Source organism: Zalophus californianus, chromosome 1, assembly GCF_009762305.2.
Source record: "Zalophus californianus isolate mZalCal1 chromosome 1, mZalCal1.pri.v2, whole genome shotgun sequence".
Taxonomy (NCBI): Eukaryota; Metazoa; Chordata; class Mammalia; order Carnivora; family Otariidae; genus Zalophus; species Zalophus californianus.
This window is the reverse complement of record NC_045595.1, coordinates 1624777-1648186: the sequence shown is the minus strand read 5'-3', so window position 1 is coordinate 1648186 and position 23410 is coordinate 1624777. Positions and strand designations below refer to the sequence as shown.

At 55.0% G+C, this 23410-nt stretch overlaps 1 protein-coding gene across 1 annotated transcript in view; it reads right to left on the bottom strand.

The window, feature by feature from the left end:
• Positions 1-23105, bottom strand: part of TMPRSS9 (transmembrane serine protease 9) — a 31474-nt gene extending 8369 nt beyond the window's left edge. Inside the window, 14 exon segments of the mRNA XM_035726994.1 lie at positions 815-951; positions 1444-1715; positions 2216-2387; positions 4222-4540; positions 5211-5347; positions 7294-7568; positions 9976-10147; positions 12418-12531; positions 13373-13414; positions 14264-14439; positions 14548-14615; positions 17882-18009; positions 21919-22085; positions 22972-23105. Of these exon segments, the coding sequence (XP_035582887.1) occupies positions 815-951; positions 1444-1715; positions 2216-2387; positions 4222-4540; positions 5211-5347; positions 7294-7568; positions 9976-10147; positions 12418-12531; positions 13373-13414; positions 14264-14439; positions 14548-14615; positions 17882-18009; positions 21919-22060 (2154 nt within the window). The 5' untranslated portion in view covers positions 22061-22085; positions 22972-23105.
• Positions 23106-23410: the final 305 nt, after the last annotated feature.

Sequence of the window (23410 nt, the reverse complement as noted above, 5' to 3'; positions counted from 1 at the left end):
GTTGTTAAAAACCATCAAATGCCGAGGCACCTGGGTGGCTCAGTCGGTTGAACCTCCGACCCTTGGTTTTGGCTCAGGTCAGGATCTCAGCACACAGTCTGCTTGAGATTGTCCCTCTGCATCCCAGCTAAAATAAATAAACCTTAAAAAAATGATCAAATGCCTTTTTCTGTGGTTTTGGAGATGATGCCTTCTCCCCTTCGATCCACTGATGTGATGACTGGTGGTACTAGGTTCTCCTGTTTCAGACCAGCCTTCTTAGGAGACCAACCCACTGTGGTTTTTTTTTTTTTTTCTTTTAACACATTCCTAGAGTTAATCCGCCAACATTTATGGAGGGTTTTTCATCGATGTTTCTAAGTAAGACTGGTCTATACATCTCTCCACCCGTGGATTTCTCCGGCTCTCACAGCGTGGCTCTGGAGCCAGGTGTCCCCTAAGATGGACCCACGGCTCAGGTGCTAACCAGCCGCCCTGCGGGACGAGGGCCGTCACAGGCGCCACAGCCTGTGACCAGTTTGTCCTCCAGTGAACACAGGGGCACGTCTTTCTAAATCAGTGTGTCTATGCTATGTGTGCGTCCACCACACACTTCTGAGCTGCCCCCTCATCTTCTGCTTGGAGAGAACATTTCTCTAAACCAATATTTAAAGACGCCTGGGCTCTCTCCAGGCTTCCCAGTTCGCTGTGTCGTACTGACGATTCTCCCCCTTCTGTCTCTGCGCACCCGCTGAGCACTCAGGAAACCTAGATCCGAACGAGGAGGAGGGGAGCGGCCATGTGGGAGGACGTGGGCACCTGGTCTGCCGCTCACCTGGCAGGAGTCGACCTTGCCCTCCAGGAAGCCGGCGCACAGCATCCGGTCCGTGAGGGAGAAGTTGTAGAGGGCGCTGCAGGCCTTCTGGTCTATGATGCCCACAGACGCTCTCTGGAGAATGTCGGGCTTGGTGGCTGTGAGGAGACCCCCCCACAACATGGGTTCAGCTGCGCAGCAACCCCAAGACGGAGGCGCCATCCCCAACCCACAGACGAAGAACCTGAGTCCCACCGGGGTTGCAGGGATTCGTACCAAGTCACATAGTGAGAAGGTGACCCCAGGCCCCTACTCAGCCTGAGACTCTCACCACCGTCCGCCCGCAGACTCCCTAGAGCCGTGGGTGGCCTGCAGGAGGCCACTCTGAGGCTCGAAGGTTAGCATGAACTCTGGGGGCTCCGAAGGGCACAAGTGTCTCCAAATTTGCTCTACAAAGAGCCACAGAGCACATGCCCTTGCAGCACGAAAGCCCCGGGAACGGGCTGTAAACTGAATGGGCAGGGCCGTGGGCCAATAAAACTTGAAAACACAGCCACGCTGGGCCCGTGGGCAGGAGTCTGCAAGCCTGGAGGAGCGGAGAGGTGAGTGGTTTGCAGGTGGTGGGCCAGAGGCCCCGGCTGGGAGCTCACCGTTGCCCTCCTGCGTGTTACCCCATCCAGAGATCATGCACTTGCGGCCCACAGGGAACTTCTGGATGGCCAGGGGCAGGCACACGGGTTGGATGAACGTGTTGAAACCCAGGGGCCTGGCCAGCTCCAGGACAGCCACATCAAAGTCCAGGATGCCGGGGTTGTACTGGGGGTGCAGCACCAGCCTCTTGAGCCCCATCTTCACTGGGTTTCCGCCAACGCCCGTGAGGGACGCGGTGCCCAGGTGGGCCCGCACCAGCTCCACCTTCGTGCTGCTGACAAGGGGCCACTCAGACATCTGCCGGCACCCCTGCAGCCCCCAGGAAGCCGGTTGGGGCTCCCCCCGCTCTGGGGAGGGGTGCCAGGAGGACAGAGGGGCCACAGGGCTGCCCCCCGATAGCGGTCCAGGCTGGGGGGCCGGCGCAAGGCAGGGAGCCCTTTTGGCTTCCTTCCCTTCGTCTGTAACAAGAGTGAGCAGCCCTGGTGTTTTAGGGGCGTCAAACACGATGCTGCCGCTCTTGGAGCCCAGGGGAAGGAGCCCTCGTCCCCTCCTCTAGTTAGGCCCTCTCTGTCCCCAAAGGCCAGTTCCGCAGGCTCCTCCCCCCAGGAGCTGCGGCCCAGGCCGGGGCCCCCAGGATCCCTACTTCTCCTGCCTGCTCCCTCCCTGGTTTGTGGCTGGACATTCAGACCCCCATCCTCAAGCCCAGGGGCCACCCCCACGCACGGCAGTGGGATTGCTGGGGACACCTGGTGATGGGGGCGCGGGCCTTACTGGTTGAAGCAGTGGGCAGCCGACAGCAGCCAGCGGTCACCCACCAGGGTCGCGCCACAGAAGTGCCGGGAACCTTCCTTCAGGCTGACCTGCCAGGGCACCTCCCCAGAGGCGGCTCCCAGACCGCCCACGATCCGCGTGGGCTTCTCCATGGCGGGCCTGGCCCCACACTCTGTGAGGAGCGAGAGGAGCGTCCTGGCATCGCAGCCCACCCAGAGCGGGAGCACCGCGATCCCCGTTATTCGGATGAAGAAACTGAGGCCGAACGGCAGCCCAAGGTCTCGCAGCAAGGATGTGGTGCAGCGGGGGCAGGGGGGTTCAAAAGGAGATGGGAGTCCTAGGGTGCCCCGGCTCCACTGGCCCGAGCCCGCCGGACACAGACCCGTGGCCCGTGCGGGCAGGCAGACAGGCTCTCTGCGGGGAGGGGGCGCACACAGGAGGGCCTGTGGGAACCGGGGCACTACGGGACGTGGGCACGGGGTGCGGGGTAGCTGACGTTTAAATGAAGCAGGGTTCCAACAGGCTCAGCATCGCAGGTCTGGGGGACCATGAAGGAGGACTGGCATCCGATCGGGGTCCTTGGAGACCACAGAAGACAGACAGACAGACATAGACCACTGTGTCCAGAAAGCCCATCTCTGCAGCTCGGCCCCAGGTTGTAATTAAGGCAGCTTCCTGGGGCCAAAGACACGGAAGTGCCCCGGGCAAGAGTGCGTGTGTGACTGCCACTGGATGCTGCTGGAAGATTTCACAGAAGAGCTTGCAGTGGGGGAGAAGGCAGGAGGGGTCACCGCGATGCCCCGCGGAGCATCCTCAGGGGAGGGGGTGACCAGCAAACCTTACCGCTGGCTTCGCCCAGGTCTGCTCTCTTTATGGAACAACTCATGGGAGGCAACTCTGTGAGCCGTCTGGCTGCAAACTAGTTGAGAATACAACAGAAATCTCCCGTCTGCCCTGACACCGCCAGAGTCCACATGGACCGGGCCAGCTCACGCGAGCAAACACCCTATAAAGAGATGCACAAGACGGAGAGACGCATCCCACTCCCGCCCGGGAAGATCCACATCGTGGAGATGGGAAGACACAGAGTCTCCCTAAGCCGGGCTGTGACTCTAATTGTGTAAAACCAGGAACACAGAGGAGAAAGCAGCGCATCACAAAAGGACCCACGTGACTCGGCTGCTGGGAGGGAGCGGACAGCTGGTCACAGACATGGAGGCGGCCGAGGGCTGGGGGGAGGCACGGTGAACTGGTGTGTGGTGGGTACAGAGCCTCAGGTTTACGAGATGGAAAGTTCTGGAGACTCGTCGCACAAGGTGAGCACAACACTACTGACCTGGACATGCAAGAAAAGTTTAGGACCACCCATTTTATGTGTTTGACACAGGAATAAATAAAATAAAAATCGGGGTGCCTGGGTGGCTCAGTCGCTAAGCGTCTGCCTTCGGCTCCAGTCATGATCCCAGGGTCCTGGGATCGAGCCCCGCGTCGGGCTCCCTGCTCCTCGGGAAGCCTGCTTCTCCCTCTCCCACTCCCCCTGCTTGTGTTCCCTCTCTCGCTGTGTCTCTCTCTCTGTCAAATAAAATCTTTTAAAATAAAATAAAATAAAAATTAAAAAACAGATAAGCTGATCTTGCTCATCTCATGGAAAAGGAAGCATGCAAGTGTGTACAGGAAAATTTGAAAAACCAAAAAAGAAGAAATGCGGGTTCTCGGATATAAATCGTCTGTGTATGTGTGTGTGTACATTTATGTGGGGGGTGTGTCTGGAAGGACCCCTGAGTGGGACAGCTCAAAGTCACCAGCCCTCGGCTGACCCGTGAGGACATTCCATGTAGAGCCCATGCACTGCCCGACCCGGCCGCACAGTCTGACGGATGTCAGTCTGCCTTCGCCGGTGCTCACAGCAGAGATCACTAGCCGATCGCCCATCTGCTCCACAGTACTGATCAATCCAACCCTGCAGGGAGTGGACATCTATGCCCGCCTGTGCCCCCAGCAAATACCTTGTGGCTTAGAGGCTGTCACTGAGTCAGGAGGTGCCGTGCTGGGGCCCCGTGTGGGTCTGGCGGGGGTGTGGACCACCGGGCTCTTGGGACTGGCGGGCCAGGCAGTGCTGTGGCTGGCGGAGGCAGGAGCCACGGTGGGGGCCAGAGGCTTGCTCACCATGGTGATGGCCTCCAGGATCCAGTCCCGCAGCCTGGTCATGCGGGCATAGACCCCGGGACGCCGGGCTTCCGCACAGCCAATCCCCCAGCTCACGATGCCGGCTAGGAAGAACCTGCCGGAGGGCTCCTCACAGACCAGGGGACCTCCTGAGTCACCCTAGGAGACAAAAGGCCCAGGGCGTCGGGGCTCCAGCCACAGCCAGCCCCAATCCCAGAGCTGCAGAGTCAGAGAAGGAGCCCCACCCGGGACTTCTGAGACCTGTCTGCCCACGAGCTCACGAAGCAGAGGCAGGCCAACAGTCCACATCTCAGAACCTGCTTCCTCTTCTGTAAAAATTCAACACGCTGTCTGAGATCGCTTCCAGTTCCACCACGGGCAGTTGAAGACCCACCCCAGATAAACAGCCCCTCCTCCCCTCTGCCCACGAGATCCGTGGGCATGTCTGCGCTCGCCTAGGCGGACAGAACGGCCCCGGCATCTCCCGGAGTGCGGCTCTGCCCTGCACTCCCGTCTTGCAGTCCTTCCCCTTCTCTGCACACCCGGCTCACCGGGACGCTCACGTTCTCACACGCTCCCCGCCATCTTTCCCAACGCCTTCTCCAGGCTCCAGTCTGGCTATGGCTCCCTGAGCACCTGCAGCGCTCTCTCCCCACCTTCTCCCCATCCAGCTTTAGAGGTAAGACCAAGGGGATGAACTAAAAGGAAGGAAATCCGCAGCCGCACTGAGCGTCGAGCAGGGGACGTCTTGGTGGTGGGCCGGGAGCTGTGAGGACCCCGTCCCCTGGGGCCTGGGGCAGGTGGGGCAGCTGTGGGCTGCGGGGCTCACCTGGCAGGAGTCCACCTTCCCATCCAGGTAGCCGGCACACACCATCCTGTCGGTGAGTGCGTGGCCGTACAGACTGGCACACAGGCCCTGGTCCAGCAGCTCCACGGTGGCTTTCTGCAGCGTCTCTGGCTTCACCACTGCCCAGGACAGGGAGAGACCAGCAGGATGAGCCCGGAGGCTGCGGGACATGTCTGCTGTGACCCCGCATCCCCCGCCAGGAGGGGCTTGCTCAGCACCCAGCTCAGAACCTGGCAGAGGCCACGCTCTACAAGGGCCCACCTGTAACCTTCTGGCCTGGACAGCAGAGGCACCCGAGTTAACACCTCATCTCCCCCCGAAAACCCCTCTGCCTGAGCCTTCCTCACTAGCCCTCTGCTGCTCTTCTTGTTCTCCTCTGCAGAAAGTGCTCCTTAGCCCGACACCGGCTGATTTACGTGAAATCAGATTATGTGGTCCCTCTCCTCAACCTTCTGGGGTGATCTCCCCCCGACCCCCTGCTCAAATGAAAAAGTCCAAGTCTGACCACTGACCCCAGGGCCTTTGCACGTGCCATTCCGGCTGCCTGGAATGTTGTCTCTACAGAATCTGCCGGTCTTCGTCCCTCATCTCCTTTCTTAAGAAGCCCCTCCTGACCACCTATTTAAAGCTGCAGCCCCCACCCCATCCCTACCTTACTTTCCTCCACTGTGTCCATCCCCATCTGCCATCTTTACGACCTACTTCCCTCTAGAGCTGTGCTGTCCAGAACGGTAGCTGCTGGCCACACGTGGCTACTTAAATGCAGATCTAAACGCGTTCAAGTGAAATAAAACGCACAATTCAGTTTCTCAGCCACACAGGCCATGCTGCAGGGGGCTAGTGGCTCTTGCAGCAGGTGACACAGACTTAGTAAAGCACGGCCGTCCCAAGGAAAGTGCTCTTGGATGGTGGTCTGGCCTGAGCCCCACGCGGGGAGACTGTTCTGCTTCGCGCCCAGTCCCCTGGACCAGCACTCGGTGAGCTGGGGAGGCTCGAATGTGTCTGGATCGTCTTCCCTCCTAATTCGGTCCATGTGGCCAATACCTTTCCTTTTCAGAAGATGTAAAAATCACCCAGCATTCTTTCTTTCACGTCAGGTAAAAAGAGACCTGGGAAAACCCCAGAACACAGGCAGTGGGCCCTGTGAGGGAGGTCAGCCACGTTGGATCCCCAGACCCTTTATGCAGGGTAGAGCTGCCCCGGGCCCTAGGGCATTGCCCACTCCCTGCACTGTCCATGAAAACCCACACAGCCGCTGAGCTGGCCTGGGGCTAGTAGCTGTGTTGGACAGTTTGCTCTAGAACGTTCTAGACGGCATCATCCAATAGAACTTTCCGCGACGCTGGGAATTCTCGCTGCAGGACGCCCTCCTGTTCCCTGAGGCTCTGCCTCCTCCCGCAGGTTGGACCTGAGGCGTCCCTGTCCTGGGGCCTTCCCCACAGCTGTCCCCCAGCCCATTTCGGTTTCCCCACGACATCCCATCACATGACAGCTCTCATCCGAGGCAGTTCCGTTTTGTGAAGTCACCGTGAACCCCGAATTAGCAAGTAGGAAGCATGGCTTCCGGAGGATCACGGGACAGGTTTCTACGAGCCTCTGGTCCCAACGTTTTCGAGACCTCATGTTATGCGTGCTTCTGTCTAAACGCGCCATAGTTAATGCACACCGTTGAGTCCTTCACCTGAATGCAAGCAAACGGCACTGTCACTCACCCCGAAGGCAGCGCATCTAACACACGTCCAACAGACACACCCCAGCCTTCCTGCACTTAGGAACACCGGCTGGCACCCCATCTGTACTCTCGGGGCCCTTTTAGAAATCACCCTCAGAATGCACAAAAAGGCCAAAAAGGACATTGGTTTCTGGTCTGAGCTGAAACGATAAGGTGGCAAGCACGCTCCTCACGTGCACGCCCATGACCACAAGATCACCCCGAGGGCCCATCTGGGGCTGTGAACACCTCCCGCCGGGCAGGTGCGCTCGGAACACAGAATCAGGACAGTGGAGGTGGGCTGTGTTTGGATGTCCCCACGCTCGCGGCCCCGCTGCCAAGCGCGGCACTTACGGAAGCCCTCCCTGAGGTAGCCCCAGCCGGAGATCAGGCACTTCCTCCGGGGCGGGAAGACGTGCGTGGCTGCAGGGAGGCACACGGGCTGGACGTGCCTGCCGAAGGGCAAGGGGCTGTCCAGCTGCAGCACCGCCACGTCGAAGTCGGCCGTGTCTGGGTTGTACAGCGGGTGCGGGAGGATGCGGGCCACGCGCGCCCGCACCGTGCTGGCCTCGGCCCCGCTAAGGTACGTCGTGCCTGCGAAGGCCACCCACTCTCTCGGATCTTGGAACCTGCAGGACAGACAGACCACAGCTCAGAGGACCACCCATGGGACAGGCAGCAGCGGGAGGCGAGGGAGGCACTCTCCCAGGGGGGCAAGCATTAAGGGGGCGCCCCAAAACCCAGTCATCACAACTGATATTTCCACGCGACACTGTCAAAAGTGAACATAAATGCAAAAGAAATCCATCCTGCACTGAGGACAACACTCTAGCCAAAGACAGATCTAGGTACGAAATGTTAAGGGGGCGTCAAAAACCACAGACCAGGCAGCAAAACACCTCAATGAATGCGAAAGGCCCACGGTGAACAAAGCAGGAGCACCGACGGAAGCACGGGGTCGGCCTGCGCCGGCTCCGCTCACCTCCCCCCCCTTCCCCGAGCGCTGGCCTGTCAGGTCTGGTCTCGATTTCAGAGCTGGATATTCCGTTCATTGTTGATTTTTTTCTTTGCACTCATTTTGATTTTTTTGCAACACAACATGAAGATATTACTCGTCACGATGTCTGTTCCTGGCGACCCCCTACATTTCGCCCCCCACCCCCCGGCGAGTGCCTCGCTCTCCTCACCCTAATCCCGGCCCTGCGAGGTGCCTCATGGGCCCCACAGTCAGTCAACGAACAGCACACTTCCCGGCAAAACACGGGACAAGGCCGGGTTCTGTTTCACAAAGCCCTCCCCCCTTCACCCACCCTCTCCCGGTATCTTTATGAACTCTTCTGCTCAGCTCAAGGCCAAAACTCTTACCGCCTTAAAAATGGTTCAAATGGTAAATTTTACGTTATTTATATTATATCAGAGTAAAAAAGAAAAAAGCAAAGGCAGCTGTAACAGGCCCTCGGGACAAGTGGGGCAAGCTGGCGGACAGCGTGTGGCCGACCCTTCCCTCGGCGGTGCGGGCATGCGACGGCATCATGGGCGTGCGGGGGACCCTCCCTTATTTGTGCAGACAGGAGCAGCAGAGTCAGAGGGGATCTCAAACGGTTTGGCAAAGAAAGGTGCGCACACGGATGCACGTAAAGGTCCAGATATGGGGCAGGCAGCAGGAACCAGCCCTAACACGGCAAAACATGATCACTTGCCGAGATCAGGGAACAGGTACACAGGTGTACTGTTTCTACCCCTTCTATCTGCTTAAATACTGCCCTAATAACATATGGGAGGAATAAAACTTCACGTGGAAAACTCCAAACTCCTGCTGTCCTGAGCTGTCCCTGTTTCTGACATCTGTCCCCCAGACTGTCACCCCGAGGCAGACAGCAGGTTGCACTCAGGCTCACCAGCAACCCACAGGGTAGTCGGTGGGCAGTGGTCTCTCTGAGGAGCCCAGGGTGCTGCTGCCCTGCCCTCTCCCCAGGACTCTGCAGACCGCAGCAACCAAACAGTAATGCCTGGTGCAAGAGCTTCTAGAACCTTCTCCCACCTTTGACCAGCTCCATTCTGGGATCAGCCACTCTGGTTCATTAAACACCCTGACCATCCTCAAAAAGGACAAGCAACAACCTGGTTCAAAAATGGGCGAAGGACATGAACATACGTTTCTCTGAAGACGACCTACAAATGGACACTCCACATCACTGGTCATCAGGGGATGCAAATCATGACCACAGTGTGACCCCACTAAGACAGCTCAACAATAGCGAGTGTTGGCGAGGATGTGGAGAACCCGGAGCCCCCCACACGGCTGGCAGCGGTGGGAAACGGCGCAGCCCCCATGGGAGACTGGAGGGACGAATTACCCGATGACCCGGCAGCCCCACTTCTGAGTCTATACCCAGAAGAACTGAAAGAAGAGTCCTGAAGAGATGTTTGCACACCCCTGTTCGCAGCAGCAGGATTCACAGTAGCCAAGAGGTGGGAACAGCCCATACCTAGCAACGGATGAGCAGATACACGTGGAATATCCATGTAACCGAACGTCATTATTCAGCCTGAAGAAGAAAGGAAGGGACCCCGACACCTGCCACGACGCGGAGGGACCCCCGAGGACACCGGGCTCAGCGAGAGGAGCCAGACCCAGAAGGACACATCCCGCAGGAGGACCCCACTCCCAGGAGGTCCCCAGAGGAGTCCCGTCCACACAGAGAGGAGAGGGTGGGAGCCGGGGCTGGGGCAGGGGGTGGGGACAGAGTCTCCGTGGGGGGAGACGGAACGTTCTGGAGACGGCGGGTGGGGTGGCTGCACGACGGGGTGAGGGTGCTTCATGACGCTGAATTCTAAGGGTTAAAGTAGTAAATTCATGTTATGTAAATTTTACCATGATTTTAAAAATAAAAATAACAAGAACACATTCAGATTCAACGACAAAAAAGAAAGAAGGAAAAGAAAAGAAGAGAGCTCCACAGGGCTCTGCAGACCCAGGAAAGGTGGTGCCCCCAGAGTGGGAAGGAAGGCGGCGCCAAGGGGTGCGGGGCTCACTCGCTGAAGCAGTGGGCTGCAGACACCAGCCACCGGGCCCCGACGATGGCAGCCCCACAGAAGTGTTCGTTGTTTTCTCGAAGGCTGACTTGCCATGGGAACTCCCCAGGGGACGCTTCCATGCCACCCACGATCCGGCCAGCCGTCTTCCAGCCAGGCTGTAGGCCGCAGTCTGCAAGACAGAGGTCACCAACCAGGAGCCCCAGAAGGCAGGGCCGTGACCATGCTCCCAGCACATCCACGCGGAATCTCTCACCCCCCGGCCCACTTGTCGGAAGATGCTCCAGATCCCTTGCACTTGGCTTTGCTGACTCCTTTGGGGTCTCCTTGTCCCCTCGCGCCCCATCTCCAGCTGCCCGACAAAGGTCAAACACCCAACGACCGCATGCACCAGGGAGTGGCCAAGAACACCTCCCACCGGGAACCGTTTCTCTGCCTCAAGCCCGGGTGGCCTTCATGAAACCGTGTTACATCTGTCACATGGTTCACGGCCAAAGGCTAGGTCCAGGTAGGAACTTCACACTTCTGACTTGATTTGGGGTTGTGCTACCTCGTAAACCAAGGGGCCAACACCTCGCTTTCCTGTGTTTCTAGCTGCCTGGTGGGCATCTTCCTCCTCTTCCTCCCCGCAGGGGACCCTCCTTCTGTTGTCTCCACCGCAGCTCACGCTGCCATTCAGTAAACAGTGAACTCAGCAGCCCCAGGCTGTCTAAACAGTGCACATTTCAAAGAAGGTCAGCCCTCGACCACCTCCTGGGAGGAACTCTCTAAGCCCCCGGAACGCTGCATGATAGAAGCAGCTTCGTCTACCTGAGGCATTAGGTGGCCCAGAAAGTTTATGCTACAGTGTGACTGATGGTCTTGGGCCACGTGGGATCCGCTTGACCTCTGGAGGGGCCGCAAACTAAGTGTTATGGGCTGAGTTGCGACCCCCGGAAAGATGTTGAAGTTTTAACCCCCAGTACCTGTGAATGTGATTTATTTGAAAATAGGGTCTTCACAGATGATCCAAGTAAGATGAAGTCATGAGTGAGGGCCCTAAATCCAATTACTGGTGTCCTCCTGAAAAGGGGAAACTTGGACACAGACATGCACGCAAGGAGAAGGCCATGTGAACATGACAGCAGAGATCTGCATGACACTTCTACAAGCCAAGGAATGCCAGGCATCCAACAAACCCCAGAAGCTGGGAGAGAAACAGGAAACAGATTCTCCACCAGCTCAGGAGGAACCAGACCCTCGGACACCTTGACCTCGGGTCTCCAGCCCCGTGCACTGTGACAGGGGACATTTCCACTGTTTCAGCCACTCCGTTTACGGCACTTTGTTCTGGCAGCTCTGGGACTCTCCTACATAAAGTGAGCTGTGCCGGTGTTACATGGCCATGTGACCGACCCCCAGGACAGACCCTGGACACCAAGGCTGCCCTACACTGGAAACACTTTGTGTGTGCTGTGACATGCTGCTGCTGGGTCAGTTAGTTCAGGGCTGGGAGAGGGCAGCAGGAAACTTGGTCACTCCCGGCCTTGCCCACACTCTGCCCTGTGCGCCTTTTCCTTTGATGACCTTTTCACTGGAAGAAGCTGTAAGCGTGCAGAGAACCCGAGTTCTGCGAGTCCTTCCAGTGAATCACTGACCTTGACGGGGGCCTTGTGGACGCCGACCACAGCCGCCAATTTCAATCAGCCTCCACAGATCGTCCTTCACATCCAGGTGCCACGCACTACAAACGTCTCCTTCACCATGTATTTTGCAAGTTTCAAAATTCTCATACGTACATCTTTTTGTGAAATGCTATGTCTCAATTTAGTCCACTTTTATGTCCTTCAGTGAAGTTTTATAATTCTTTGTAACATTATAGGCTTGACATGTTTATTTTTTGCTGCTCTTGATCACAACTGGGATTTTTTGCCTTTTATCCTCTAATCTGTTTTTACTTGTATAAAGCACAACAGCTTTTGCTGATGTTCGTCTTACTCTCGTCTCAGTGTTGAACTGTCTTATTTTCTAACAGCTGGTTAGTCAATTTATAAATTCATTTATATAGACAATCACATCCACTGCAAATTAGAATTGTTTTCCCTCTTCCTTTCCACACTTAAACTGCTGCTCTTACCCTAGTGTGTGGGCTAGCATTGCTAGAAAACGTTGGCTACTCTTACAGCACTTTAACTGTAAGATTCCCTTGCCCAGATCCCACTGCATATAGGACAGAGCTCCAGTTCCTGGCATTTGAGGCTTCCGAGAGTTCGGTGAGGACCTGTCTGTTCAGCCATATCATGGGTGCCCGCCCACCCCCCACCCCCGGCTTTTCTCAGCCCAGCTACAGTGAATACCGGGCCTGGGTGCCCATACGTGATGTGCACAGTGGGCTGGAGAGCAGAGCCAGCAGCTGACCCTGGAAAGGGACATGGCCCAGAGACCACCAGACAGGAGACTGACCACAGCGGGCCTCATCAGATCCGTCGGAGCAATCCACTCGGTCATCACACTCCGGGTTCACTTTGGTCACACACTGGCTGTTCTGGCAGGAAAAGGTGTTCCCTGGACAGTGACCTGAGGGCAAAAAAGAACCAAGTTCCTGATCCCCGCTCCATCTCTCCCGGCTGCAGCAAGATGCCACTGCCTAGTCAGAGCCTCAAGAGCATGGAAAAACATCTTTTTTACTTTTTTAGGCCTGAACATTTCTGAAATAATTTTCTCAGAATTAATATGGAGACATAAGCCAAGAATGTCGGTCAGCACGAAGACCAGGGCTATGCAACAAAAATGCAGGCATACCACATGTACTCCCACATTTTCCAGCACGCACAATTTTCTAAAGTAAGATACAGGTGAAACTGAACTTTTCAAGTTGTGGTAAAACATGTACAACTTAAAGTTTACCACGCTATAACCATTTTAAGTATACAGTTCACATCTGGGGCTGGACTGTTCTCTGTGGGGGTTGAGCAGGACTCCTGGTCCTACCCACTCGTTGCCAAGAGCCCCCACTCCTTACAACCACAGATGTCCGCGGACACTACCCAGTGTCCCCTGGGGCCTCACCCCTAGTTGAGGACTCTGTGTGGCACTCACTCTTTATTTTTTTTCCAAACTGTTTTTGTCTTTTAACAGATTTCCACCACTTTTCAAAAAAAACTGTTAATGTTTTCCCTCACTCATGTTTGGTCATGTGTAATTCAAAGTGTGTCATCTTTAAATCCTTTGCCCACACAGGACTATGCCTCTATCCCCTCCTGGGCCCTGGAGGAGACTGGTGTGCAAAAGTAGTATTTACTGCATACGAGGGATTCCTTTGTGTACTGGAAAGAAGTCTTGGAAACCTCTCCACACGACTGCAATCAGAGGAACTCGGCAGAGGGCAGGGAGCTCCATGGGAGAGGGTAAGACGTACCTGATTTTAAGTCTCTTTCTGTCAGTGGCCCTTTCTGACTTCCTGTGGTGAAACAGACAAGAGATATAAGCTCCTTCAGTGAGTCCCGCAGTTCTTTGAAAACATCGGATTGCAAAGCTGAGAGCTGCACTGTCCACCATGGGAGCCACTTAAATTCTAACTTAAATCAATTTAAGATGAAATCAGATGAAACAATCTCTTGCTCAGTCACTGGCTGCATGACACGTGCTCAAGAGCCACATGGGGCTCGTGGTCACCTTATTGGGCTATGCAGGCAGGAAACAGAATTCAATTAGCACTGATAAAGAGGTTACTTAGAGTCAACTAACATGTCAGGGTAGGTGGGGAAGGACCATAAATGTCCTGCAGGGCAGGGTCAAGGCCATCAGTTTTTAACTTGATGACACACTGAACTCACGCCTGGCTCTCAGATCATGATGCACCACATCATCAGGTTTTATGTGAAGTTTTTGGTACATGATAGGGAATCTGCATCATCAGATTTTAGGGTATAGCATTTACTCTTATTCCTACACGAAGGCTGGCAAACAATGGCTGTGGGCCAAATGCAGCCCACCATTTAATTCTATAAATAAAGTTTTATCAATACACAACTGTGCCCATTTATGTACTGTCTTTAACCCTCCTGTTATGAGAGCAGAGTTGAGTAGTCCCAACAGAGACCCAATGGGCTGCAAAGACAAAAGCATTTACACTCTGGCTGTGGGCAGGTTGCTGTTACCTGCTCTGTACCCCTGAGGGTAAAGTATTGTGCACGTGTTTACTCTTTATCAGAGACAACTGTGGAAAACCTAAAGTTTACTGCAACTTTCAACTGTCTCCTCTCCCACAGCCGCCTCCCAATTCCTCCAGCATCTGTTGCCTACTTGCCTGTGAGCTCAGCGGACACAATGGTGCCATGGGCAGCCAGGGGGATACCATGCCCCTGCAGCCTTGCTCTGAGTCCCTGCTGCAACAGCTCCTCCTCCAGGCCCAGGCTCAGTGACTGCAGGGCCTGCAGCAAGAAGTGTAGACGGAAATGCACGAAGACACTGGAGTTCCCATCCCTGCAGGTAGGAGAGAAGCCCTTGGAGAGGGAGAGCTCCTGCTAGAATCTTCTGGAATCTCTTGGGTGTCCACCAGCGTTCCTTCACCCAGAGGAGGCCCTGACTCACCTGTAACCTAACACGGTGCAACCCACACAGCTGGCCTCCAACTCTGTCTTCTGAAAGCTGCTTACAAACTGGAACAGAAACAACAGCAGTACATGCTGAGGCCACGGGTTAGGCGCCCATCCCACGGGGACCTGCCGTGTACATGCAGAGCTAGAGGACACGGAAAAGCACCCCTTCTCACACTCTGTACACACAGCGGTCAGAGCTGTGTAAATGACAGGGAAAGGGCACTTGGAAGTTATTTGGATGAAAATATTGCCCTATCAGCAGATGGATGGATAAAATGTGGTCCATCCACATGAATAGGAACGAGGTGCCCACACGCGCTGCCCCAGGGAAAGACCCCGAGCCCACAACACTCAGGGAGGGAACCAGACACAGAAGGCCACACGGGGTGTGAGTCCACGTGGGTGACACGTCCAGAACAGGCTCATCCACGGACAGAAAGGGGGCTCATGGAGCCAGGGGCTGAGGAGTGATGGCTAATGGGGATGGGGTTGCTTTGGGAGTGATGGAATGTTCTGGAACTAGACAGAGGTAATGGTTGCACAATTTTGTGAATACACTAAATGCCAGAATTGTTTGCTTTAAAAATGGTTAATTTGGGGGCTCCTGGCTGGCTCAGTCGGTAGAGCTTTTTTTTTTTTTTTTAAAGATTTTATTTATTTATTTGAGAAGGAGAGAATGAGAGATAGAGAGCACGAGAGGGAAGAGGGTCAGAGGGAGAGGCAGACTCCCTGCTGAGCAGGGAGCCCGATGCGGGACTCGATCCCGGGACTCCAGGATCATGACCTGAGCCGAAGGCAGTCGCTTAACCAACTGAGCCACCCAGGCGCCCCGGTAGAGCATCTTCTTAAAAAAAGATTGATTTGAGAGACAGCAAGCAAGCACAAGCAGGAGCAGCAAAGGAAGAAGCAGGCTCCCCGCTGAGCAAGGAGCCCAACACAGGGCTCGATCCCAGGACCCTGGGATCATGACCTGAGCCGAAGGCAGATGCTTAACGACTGAGCCACCCAGGCACCCTGAGCATTTGACTCTTGATTTTGGGGTTGTGAGTTCGAGCCCCACATTGGGTGATCACTTAATAAAACTTTTTAAAAAATGGTTATTTTACATGAATTTTACATTAAGAAAATCTTGCTTTGCGCAAACAGATGCTACTAGAACTTGCTTATCCTCCTTGTGGTGTTCAAGTGACTACTGTCCACTTCTCTTAGGACCGTCTCAGGTTTAGTACTGAAGGGTTCCTGTCCTGGGAACTGGGATGGGTGTTGTTCCAGGTGCTGTTCCCAGCAGCGCCAAGGCTGGGGGTTGCCGAGTCCCCCTGGCACCTCATGTGACCTATGCCTAGGGTGAAAAGATGTCCCAATTTACCTACTCTCCCAGTGGAGTTACTAACGGACGGTGTTCCTGTTCACGGTCAGTGTTCTGTCACCGTGCCTGCTTCTGAAGCTCACAATACACAGTTCTCCCTCCTAAAATTCCCTCCAACCTGTTTTTCTTATTTCTGCTCTCCAAGTCCATGTCCCTATTGCCCACATTCAGACCTGCTGGCCCACAGAACAGTCCACAAATTTCAGCAAGTATTCTCCACCTGCCTGCCCCACGTGCCAGCCACTGTCACACACGGCTACCGAGCTTCTGAAACATGGCTGGTACCACAAAGGAACTGGTTTTTACATTTTAGTTAATTCATGCTTAAATTCTAAAACAGATACTCCAGTTACCAGAAAATTCTTAAGTATATTTGGAGCAACTTGCGTATGTAAATGTTATGGAATCTACGTATCAATCAGGTATTCCTGATAAAAACTTAGCATCCATGTTGAGATGTGAGTACAAAATGCACACTGGGTTTTGAAGACTCAATGCAAAACAGAAAAAGAAGAATATGAAAAGTCTCTTCAATACCTGCTTTATGTCGATGACATGAAACGTTAATACTTTGGATGTTCTGGGTTAAATACATTATTAAAATTAAACTTACCTGGTTTTTTTTTTAGAAGAATTTATTTAATTTTATTCATTTATTTGACAGAGAGAGACACAGCAAGAGAGGGAACACAAGCAGGGGGAGTGGGAGAGGGAGAAGCAGACTCCCCGCTGAGCAGGGAGCCCGATGCGGGGCTCGATCCCAGGACCCCGGGACCATGACCTGAGCCGAAGGCAGACGCCTAACGACTGAGGCACCCAGACACCCTGTCCACAAATAAAGTTTTATTGGCACAGAGCCACACCCGCTCATTCACCTGTCCTCTGTGGCACCTCTCAAGATGCCTCAGGCCAAGCTGAGTAGTTGGGCCGGAGAGTGTCTGGCCCGAGATGCCAAAGATCTTGCCTGTCTGGCCTTAGAGGAAAAGTGTGCTGACCCCCGTGTGGACGGTGATGACTCAGCAATGCTGCCCTGCTTTTCTCATGTCTTAACATACAGCCTCCCGGCCACAGGCAGAGTGCTCCTTTCAAACCGTGACTTCTCACCTAGTGACCCTCCTGCTTCTCTGAGAATGAAATTCAGAATATATTCTTAAGTTGAGATGTAATTCACCTAACTTACAACTTACCTTTTAAGAGCGTAAGACCAGATGGGTTTCAGTGCGTTCACAGAGGTGGGCAGTCATTACCGCGACCAGTTTCCGAACATTCCATCAGCCCAAAAGAAACCCCATCTCCCCTAACAGTCATACCCCGCGCGCCCCCTTCCCGTCCGCGGATGAGCCTGCTCCGGACGTGTCACCCACGTGGACTCACACACCATGTGGCCTTCTGCGTCTGGCTCCCTCCCTGAGCGTCGTGGGCTCGGGGTCCGTCCGCGGGGCCGCGCGTGTGGGCGCCTGTGCCCGTGGCCGAGGGACGCTCCCGCGCGTGGGGGACACGTTTTATCCATTCACCCATCGATGGGCATTTGGGGATTTCCACCTTTTGGCTCTTATGAGTCCTGCTGCTGTGGACGCGGATGTGAGGGCTTTCTGTGGGGACATGAACTTTCATTTCTCTTGGGTGGACACCTACACACAGAACTGCTGGACCCTATGGAACCCGTTCGACCTGACCAACTGCCTGCCTGCTTCCACAGCAGCTACCCTCTTTCAGGTTCCCACCAGCCCTGTGTGCGGGTTCTGATCTCGCCAATGGACTACAACTTATAACCTTTTGACGTACCTACGAGCCCAGCAGGGGTCAGCCCCCACCGATGCCACCCTGCCCTGCATTCCAGAGCCCACCAGCGCCGGCCACGGCAGCTGCGTTGCCCCACGTGCCCTCTTCCCTGCCTCAGTGCCTGCCTGGGTGCCCCCCCGGCTCTGCTCGCCCGGACACAGCCCCTGGCCGCCCTCACCAGCCTTTCCAGAGTGGGCGTCAGCGTGCGGTAGTACTCTGAGGTCTCCTGCTGCAAGCTGCAGGCGTAACGGACCCCTTGCAGCGCAGCCGTGTGCTCCACGTCGACACCCTGTGTAGAGAGGGACGCTGCGGACAAGACCAGAGCCCCGTGAGAGAGCCCCGCTTCGGGGTCAGGGTGCAGTTAAGTCGGCCTCAAAGGCCCCCAGCCACCCAGCGCCATCACCCCAACAAACAGCTGGTGGGCCGACTTCCTGGGGGGCCCTGAATGATCATCAGCAGTGCCCCCTTTCACGTCTCACACATGTTCTGGGTTCGATGGCAGACTGATCACCCACCTCAAGGCGCCCTGATGTCCCTGGTTTTTTGAGGACGGGACTGGCTCCTGCTCACCCCTGTCTCACCAGGTGTGCGTGGCTCAGGGCCTGAAGCTGGCTTCAGCCCTAAGTGGCTGAAATGGCCTCAGAAGACCCTCCCTCCAATTTGGAGCAATTCCCACCAGATGCCAAAGGGGCCTCATCACAACCACAACCCCGGGGGCCCGTCTCATGATGCCACCCTGTGAAAGAACACGGGTTTCCAACTGTTGGAAACACGGTGTCAAAGTATGCAACAGCAAAGACTCAGACCCATAAACACAGGTGAGGAGGCGCACAGCAGGTGCAGAGCAGCGGGGGTGCGGCAGGGAACCTGCAGAAGGGCCGTGTGGCGCGGACAGCGGGCGAGCCCAGCACAACCTGCGGACTTGTCCAACCACGTGCCGCACACCTGCAGCTGACGTCGTGACCCACGCCTGCTCCACTCCAGTCACAAAAAGTACACGATACCCAAGACTAAGAATCAAAAAAAGTTTTAAAATAAAGAATACAACAGCAACCACCGAAAACGTGGCTTTCTGTTGAAAATATGTTAGAACTCACAAAATGACACGCTAGCAAAAAAATGACCATAATTACAGTATTAAAAAAAAAAGAGGGGCGCCTGGGTGACTCAGTCGTTAAGCGTCTGCCTTCGGCTCAGGTCATGGTCCCAGGGTCCTGGGATCGAGCCCCACATCGGGCTCCCTGCTCCGCGGGAAGCCTGCTTCTCCCTCTCCCACTCCCCCTGCTTGTGTTCCCTCTCTCGCTGTGTCTCTGTCACATAAATAAATAAAATCTTTTTAAAAAAAAATGAAAGTAGCGGCCACGTAAATCGTAAAAGCTGGGTCCCAATTCTATGTAATGTGAATGAATATTCGTCTAGGTAGATATTTAGATCTTTGTTTATTCAATATGGTAGAATACACGATTGGAGCCAATTCTAAACATATTTGATTTCTCATTTGAGAAGCTCACAATAGAAACGAGCACCCTGGGGGCGCCTGGGTGGCTCAGTTGGTTAAGCGACTGCCTTCGGCTCAGGTCATGATCCTGGAGTCCCGGGATCGAGTCCTGCATCGGGCTCCGTGCTCGGCGGGGAGTCTGCTTCTCCCTCTGACCATCCCCCCTCTCATGTGCTCTCTCTCTCTCTCTCTCATTCTAATAAATAAATAAATAAATAAAATCTTTAAAAAAAAAAAAAAAACAAAAAGAAACGAGCACCCTGTTGTGGAGACCAAAGTGTCTATGCTCCGTATTCCCAATTAAGTCTTTCTTTTTCTCCCCGCTAAGTAATCACTACACCCAACGTGGGACTTGAACTCACAACCCCAAGATCAAGAATCGCTTGCTCCGTGGACTGAGCCAGCTGGGCTCCCCCCAACTAAGCCTGTTTTCCCTCTGAAATAATGACAGACCCACAGGAAGCTCAGAAATAGCAGGGAGGTCCTGTGTGCCTGATGCCCAGCTTCCCTCAAGGTTAACATCGCCAACTAAAATTCTGAGCTATGTGAAAAGGGGATACATTTTAATTAAACAAAAATTTTAAGACTGTGGAAATGTTCCTTAAAGCCTTCCTTAGTTTCAGGGGTCCTGATGGGGATTTTATTTATGTTGTTCTCAATATGTGTGCGTGCTTCTAGGATGCCCCTGCCTCCCCCTAGGGTGAGGACATTCGCACGTGTGTGTGTGCGTGCACACTCACACATGCGCTCACTCGCATGTGCGCACACCCACAGCACAAACTTTCCTGCATTTGACTCCCACAGCCATCAGGGGGCCTCTGTCAGTCACGCCAGGCTGCGAGATGCTCCAGATGTTCCATAAGTGTGTATATAAAGAGGGCACGTACTGCATGGAGCACTGGGTGTTACACGAAAACAACGGATTGTGGATCACCACATCAAAAACTAATGATGTATTGTATGGTGACTAACAGAATAAAATAAAAATTTTAAAAAATACGTAACAAACAGACATACGCACTCTGTATAAAAATCAAAGAAACCCACGCAGAATTGCCAACTTACTGTTTTGCCACAGGAGAACATCTTCTCTCAAACTGCCACTTACTATCATTATTTCATGAATGAAAGGTGACCTTCACATCCCCAAATAAAACTGTAAGAAGCTTATCAGCTCAGAATAGTCCTGTTCCAGAGCAGTGCTGCCCAGAACTTCCTGTGATGACAGAATGTTCTAGATGTGCACTGTCCAGTACGGTGTCCACGAGCTGCCCATGAAGGTGGCTGGTGGGGACGAGGAATTGACTTTTTTTTAAAATAGGCTCCACGCTGGGCGCGGAGTAACTCACGACCCTGCGCTCAAGACCTGAGCTGAGACTGAGTCTGATGCCCAACTGACTGAGCTACCCAGGCAGCCCTAGGAACTGACTTGTAAATACCATTTAATGTTAATTGCTTTAACTCTAACCAGCTCCCAGGGCTCAGGCCCACCATCCCCAGCAGCAAGGAGGCAGACAACACTGGAAGAGCTGCTCTTTGTGGTGGCTAAGAATGAAAACGGCTCATGGTCTCACAGGGGAATCTAGGATTCGCGGTAGAAGGAGAGGGGCAAGTCCCCAAAGGGTATGCAGGCCCTGCTGTCACCTCACGAATTCTCACAAGACAGCATGAGACATCATCTCCAGAAACGTGTCCGTGTGTGGAGACCTGCGGGGCTGTAAACCACAGAGATGTCACATGGAAAACCGAGGGAGGCCGTGGCCCTCTGCAGCGATCGGTTTTATACTTTACAACAAGACAACACTGTGAATGAGTATAACGGATCCACATGATTCAAAATCCGAAGCCACCCAAGGGCATCTGCTGACAAATCCCCCCCTGTGACCCACCGTATGCTGTCCTCCCCAGAGGTAACCGGTTACTTAGGCTCTGAAGCTCCCTCCAGAAAAACAACTGATGCACACAGGCAGACATGTTTTCTTTTCTTGCTGTTTGGCACCTCTCTCTACTTTTTCTAACGTAGGCATCTCTAGATCATTCTACTGAGATAAAAGAGAGCTTCCTCTATTTTCACAACTGCAGGCCCACACTGTATAGACAGGCCAATTTTGTATGGTTCACCCTAAAGAGTATGATTATCTACTGTGAACTGTAGGAGCATAAACCACTGTTCGTTTGGGGGGGCAGGGCAGAGGGAGAGACAGAGAATCTCAAGCAGACTCCACACCCAGCGTGGAGCCTGACATGGGGCTCGATCTCATGACCCTGAGATCATGACCTGAGCAGAAATCAAGAGACAGACGCTTACCCACTGAGCCACCCAGGCACCCCACTGTTCATTTTTCACACTTCAAAAAGTGTAAGTACTTTTCAAATTTCTCAATATTTAAAATAATTCATTTCACTGTCCCTATTTGTCTTTTCACCGCACAGTGAAAACTTCCTGGGAAAGCCCAGTCCATGGGAAACGTGGATACCCGGTGCCTGGCCCACCCATGCACCCACCCACCCCAGACGGCCACCCAGTGCACACCAGGCCCAGGCTCCTGGCCTGCCTGCCTTATCTCCTGGTGGCCTGAGGGCCAGCCTTCAATTCCATGCCTGCATGCTCAGCCCTTTGATTCTGGGATCATAACATGGATAACACCGAGCCACTCCTAAGCATCTTTGTGCAAGTCGCCTGGTGTGTGAACCCGTGCAAGCCGACAGCCACTTACCCATGAGAACTCCCAGGGTGACCATGACAATGCTAGTAGCCACCACAGCGGAGAGGGCCACACGGCAGCACGTGGCATCGGGCGCTGGGACTTCCTTTGTTGCCCCAGGCACAAGCTGTAAGTCACCCGCTGTGGGTTCCATGGCTCCTAGACACGGGGAAGGCCACCTGAACGCCAGCAAGAAAGGACCGAAAAACAAGGTCAGAGCCGGAGAATGCTTCTTGTCCCCTAAGCACGGGTTTCACTTGTGCAGATGTGGCAGCCTTCCAGCTGCCTGTCTCAGTGATAAAACACGAGTTCAGGGACGCCTGGGTGGCTCACTCAGTTAAGCGTCTGCCTTCAGCTCAGGTGGGATCAAGAACCCAGCATCCTGCTCAGCAGGAAGCCTGCTTCTCCCTGCACCTGCTGCTTCCCTTGCTTGTGCTGTCTGACAAATAAATAAAATCTTAAAAAAACAAAGCAAAACAAGAAAAACATGGGCTCAGTGGGACACCGGGCTGGGCCTGTGCATGTGGGCTCCGTGGGCCGCTGTGGTCCACCACCAGGAGGGGTGCACGACTTTCCTGCGACGCTGGTAACAAATCACCACGGGCCAGATTTATTACTCAGTAGTTCTGGGCTCAGAAGTTCTAAAACACCAGCGCGGGCAGGGCAGGGCAGGGCAGGGCTGGGCCCCCCGCCCCCCGGGGCCCCCGGGAGACCCGGCTCCGGCCTCTTCCTGGCCCGCGGCCCCCCTCCATCCTCGCCGCCAGCCGCGCGGGGTCTGCCCATCTCTGGGACTCCCACCCTCTGCCTCCCCCTCGGGAGGGCCTCGTGAGGACGCCGGGGCCCCGGGAACCCAGGGTCACCCCTCCTCGGGGCCGTGACAAGGTCGCCTCTGCCGCGTGAGGGGACACGTCCCAGGTCCCGGGACCAGGACTGGGGACGGCTCGGGCCGCCGTTCGGCCTGACCGCACAGAAAAGGCGGACACAGAGCGAACAAGATGGGGCCCGCTCCGGCGCTAGCTCGGGCGCCCACGGGGTCCTGCGCGGCCCTGGACTCCACGTGACCACCTGCGGCCGCCAGCATCCCCGCCGGAGGCACAGGCCGCTGCCCTCCTCCGCTGCCAGTACGCCGGGCACTGATCCCCACTAGGGCCTCAGCTCCTAGAGAACCGGGAGCAGCCATGCGCTCCTCGTGTCCACGTGTCCGGCGCGCCCCTTCGTGGCAGTCTCGCGAGAGACCCGAGACCGGGGGTCCCACGAGGCCGGGCCTTGATCGCAGTCTCGCGAGAGACCCGAGCTGGGGCCTCACGAGGCCGGGCCTTGATCTCAGTCTCGCGAGAGACCCGAGCTGGGGCCTCACTAGGCCGGGCCTTGATCGCAGTCTCGCGAGACCCGAGACCGGGGGTGGGGAGGGGGGGTGTCCCATGTGGCCGGGCGCTGCTCGCGGTCCCGCGAGACGCCCCGCCGAGGCCACACTACGCCAGACCTTGATCTCAGTCTCGCGAGA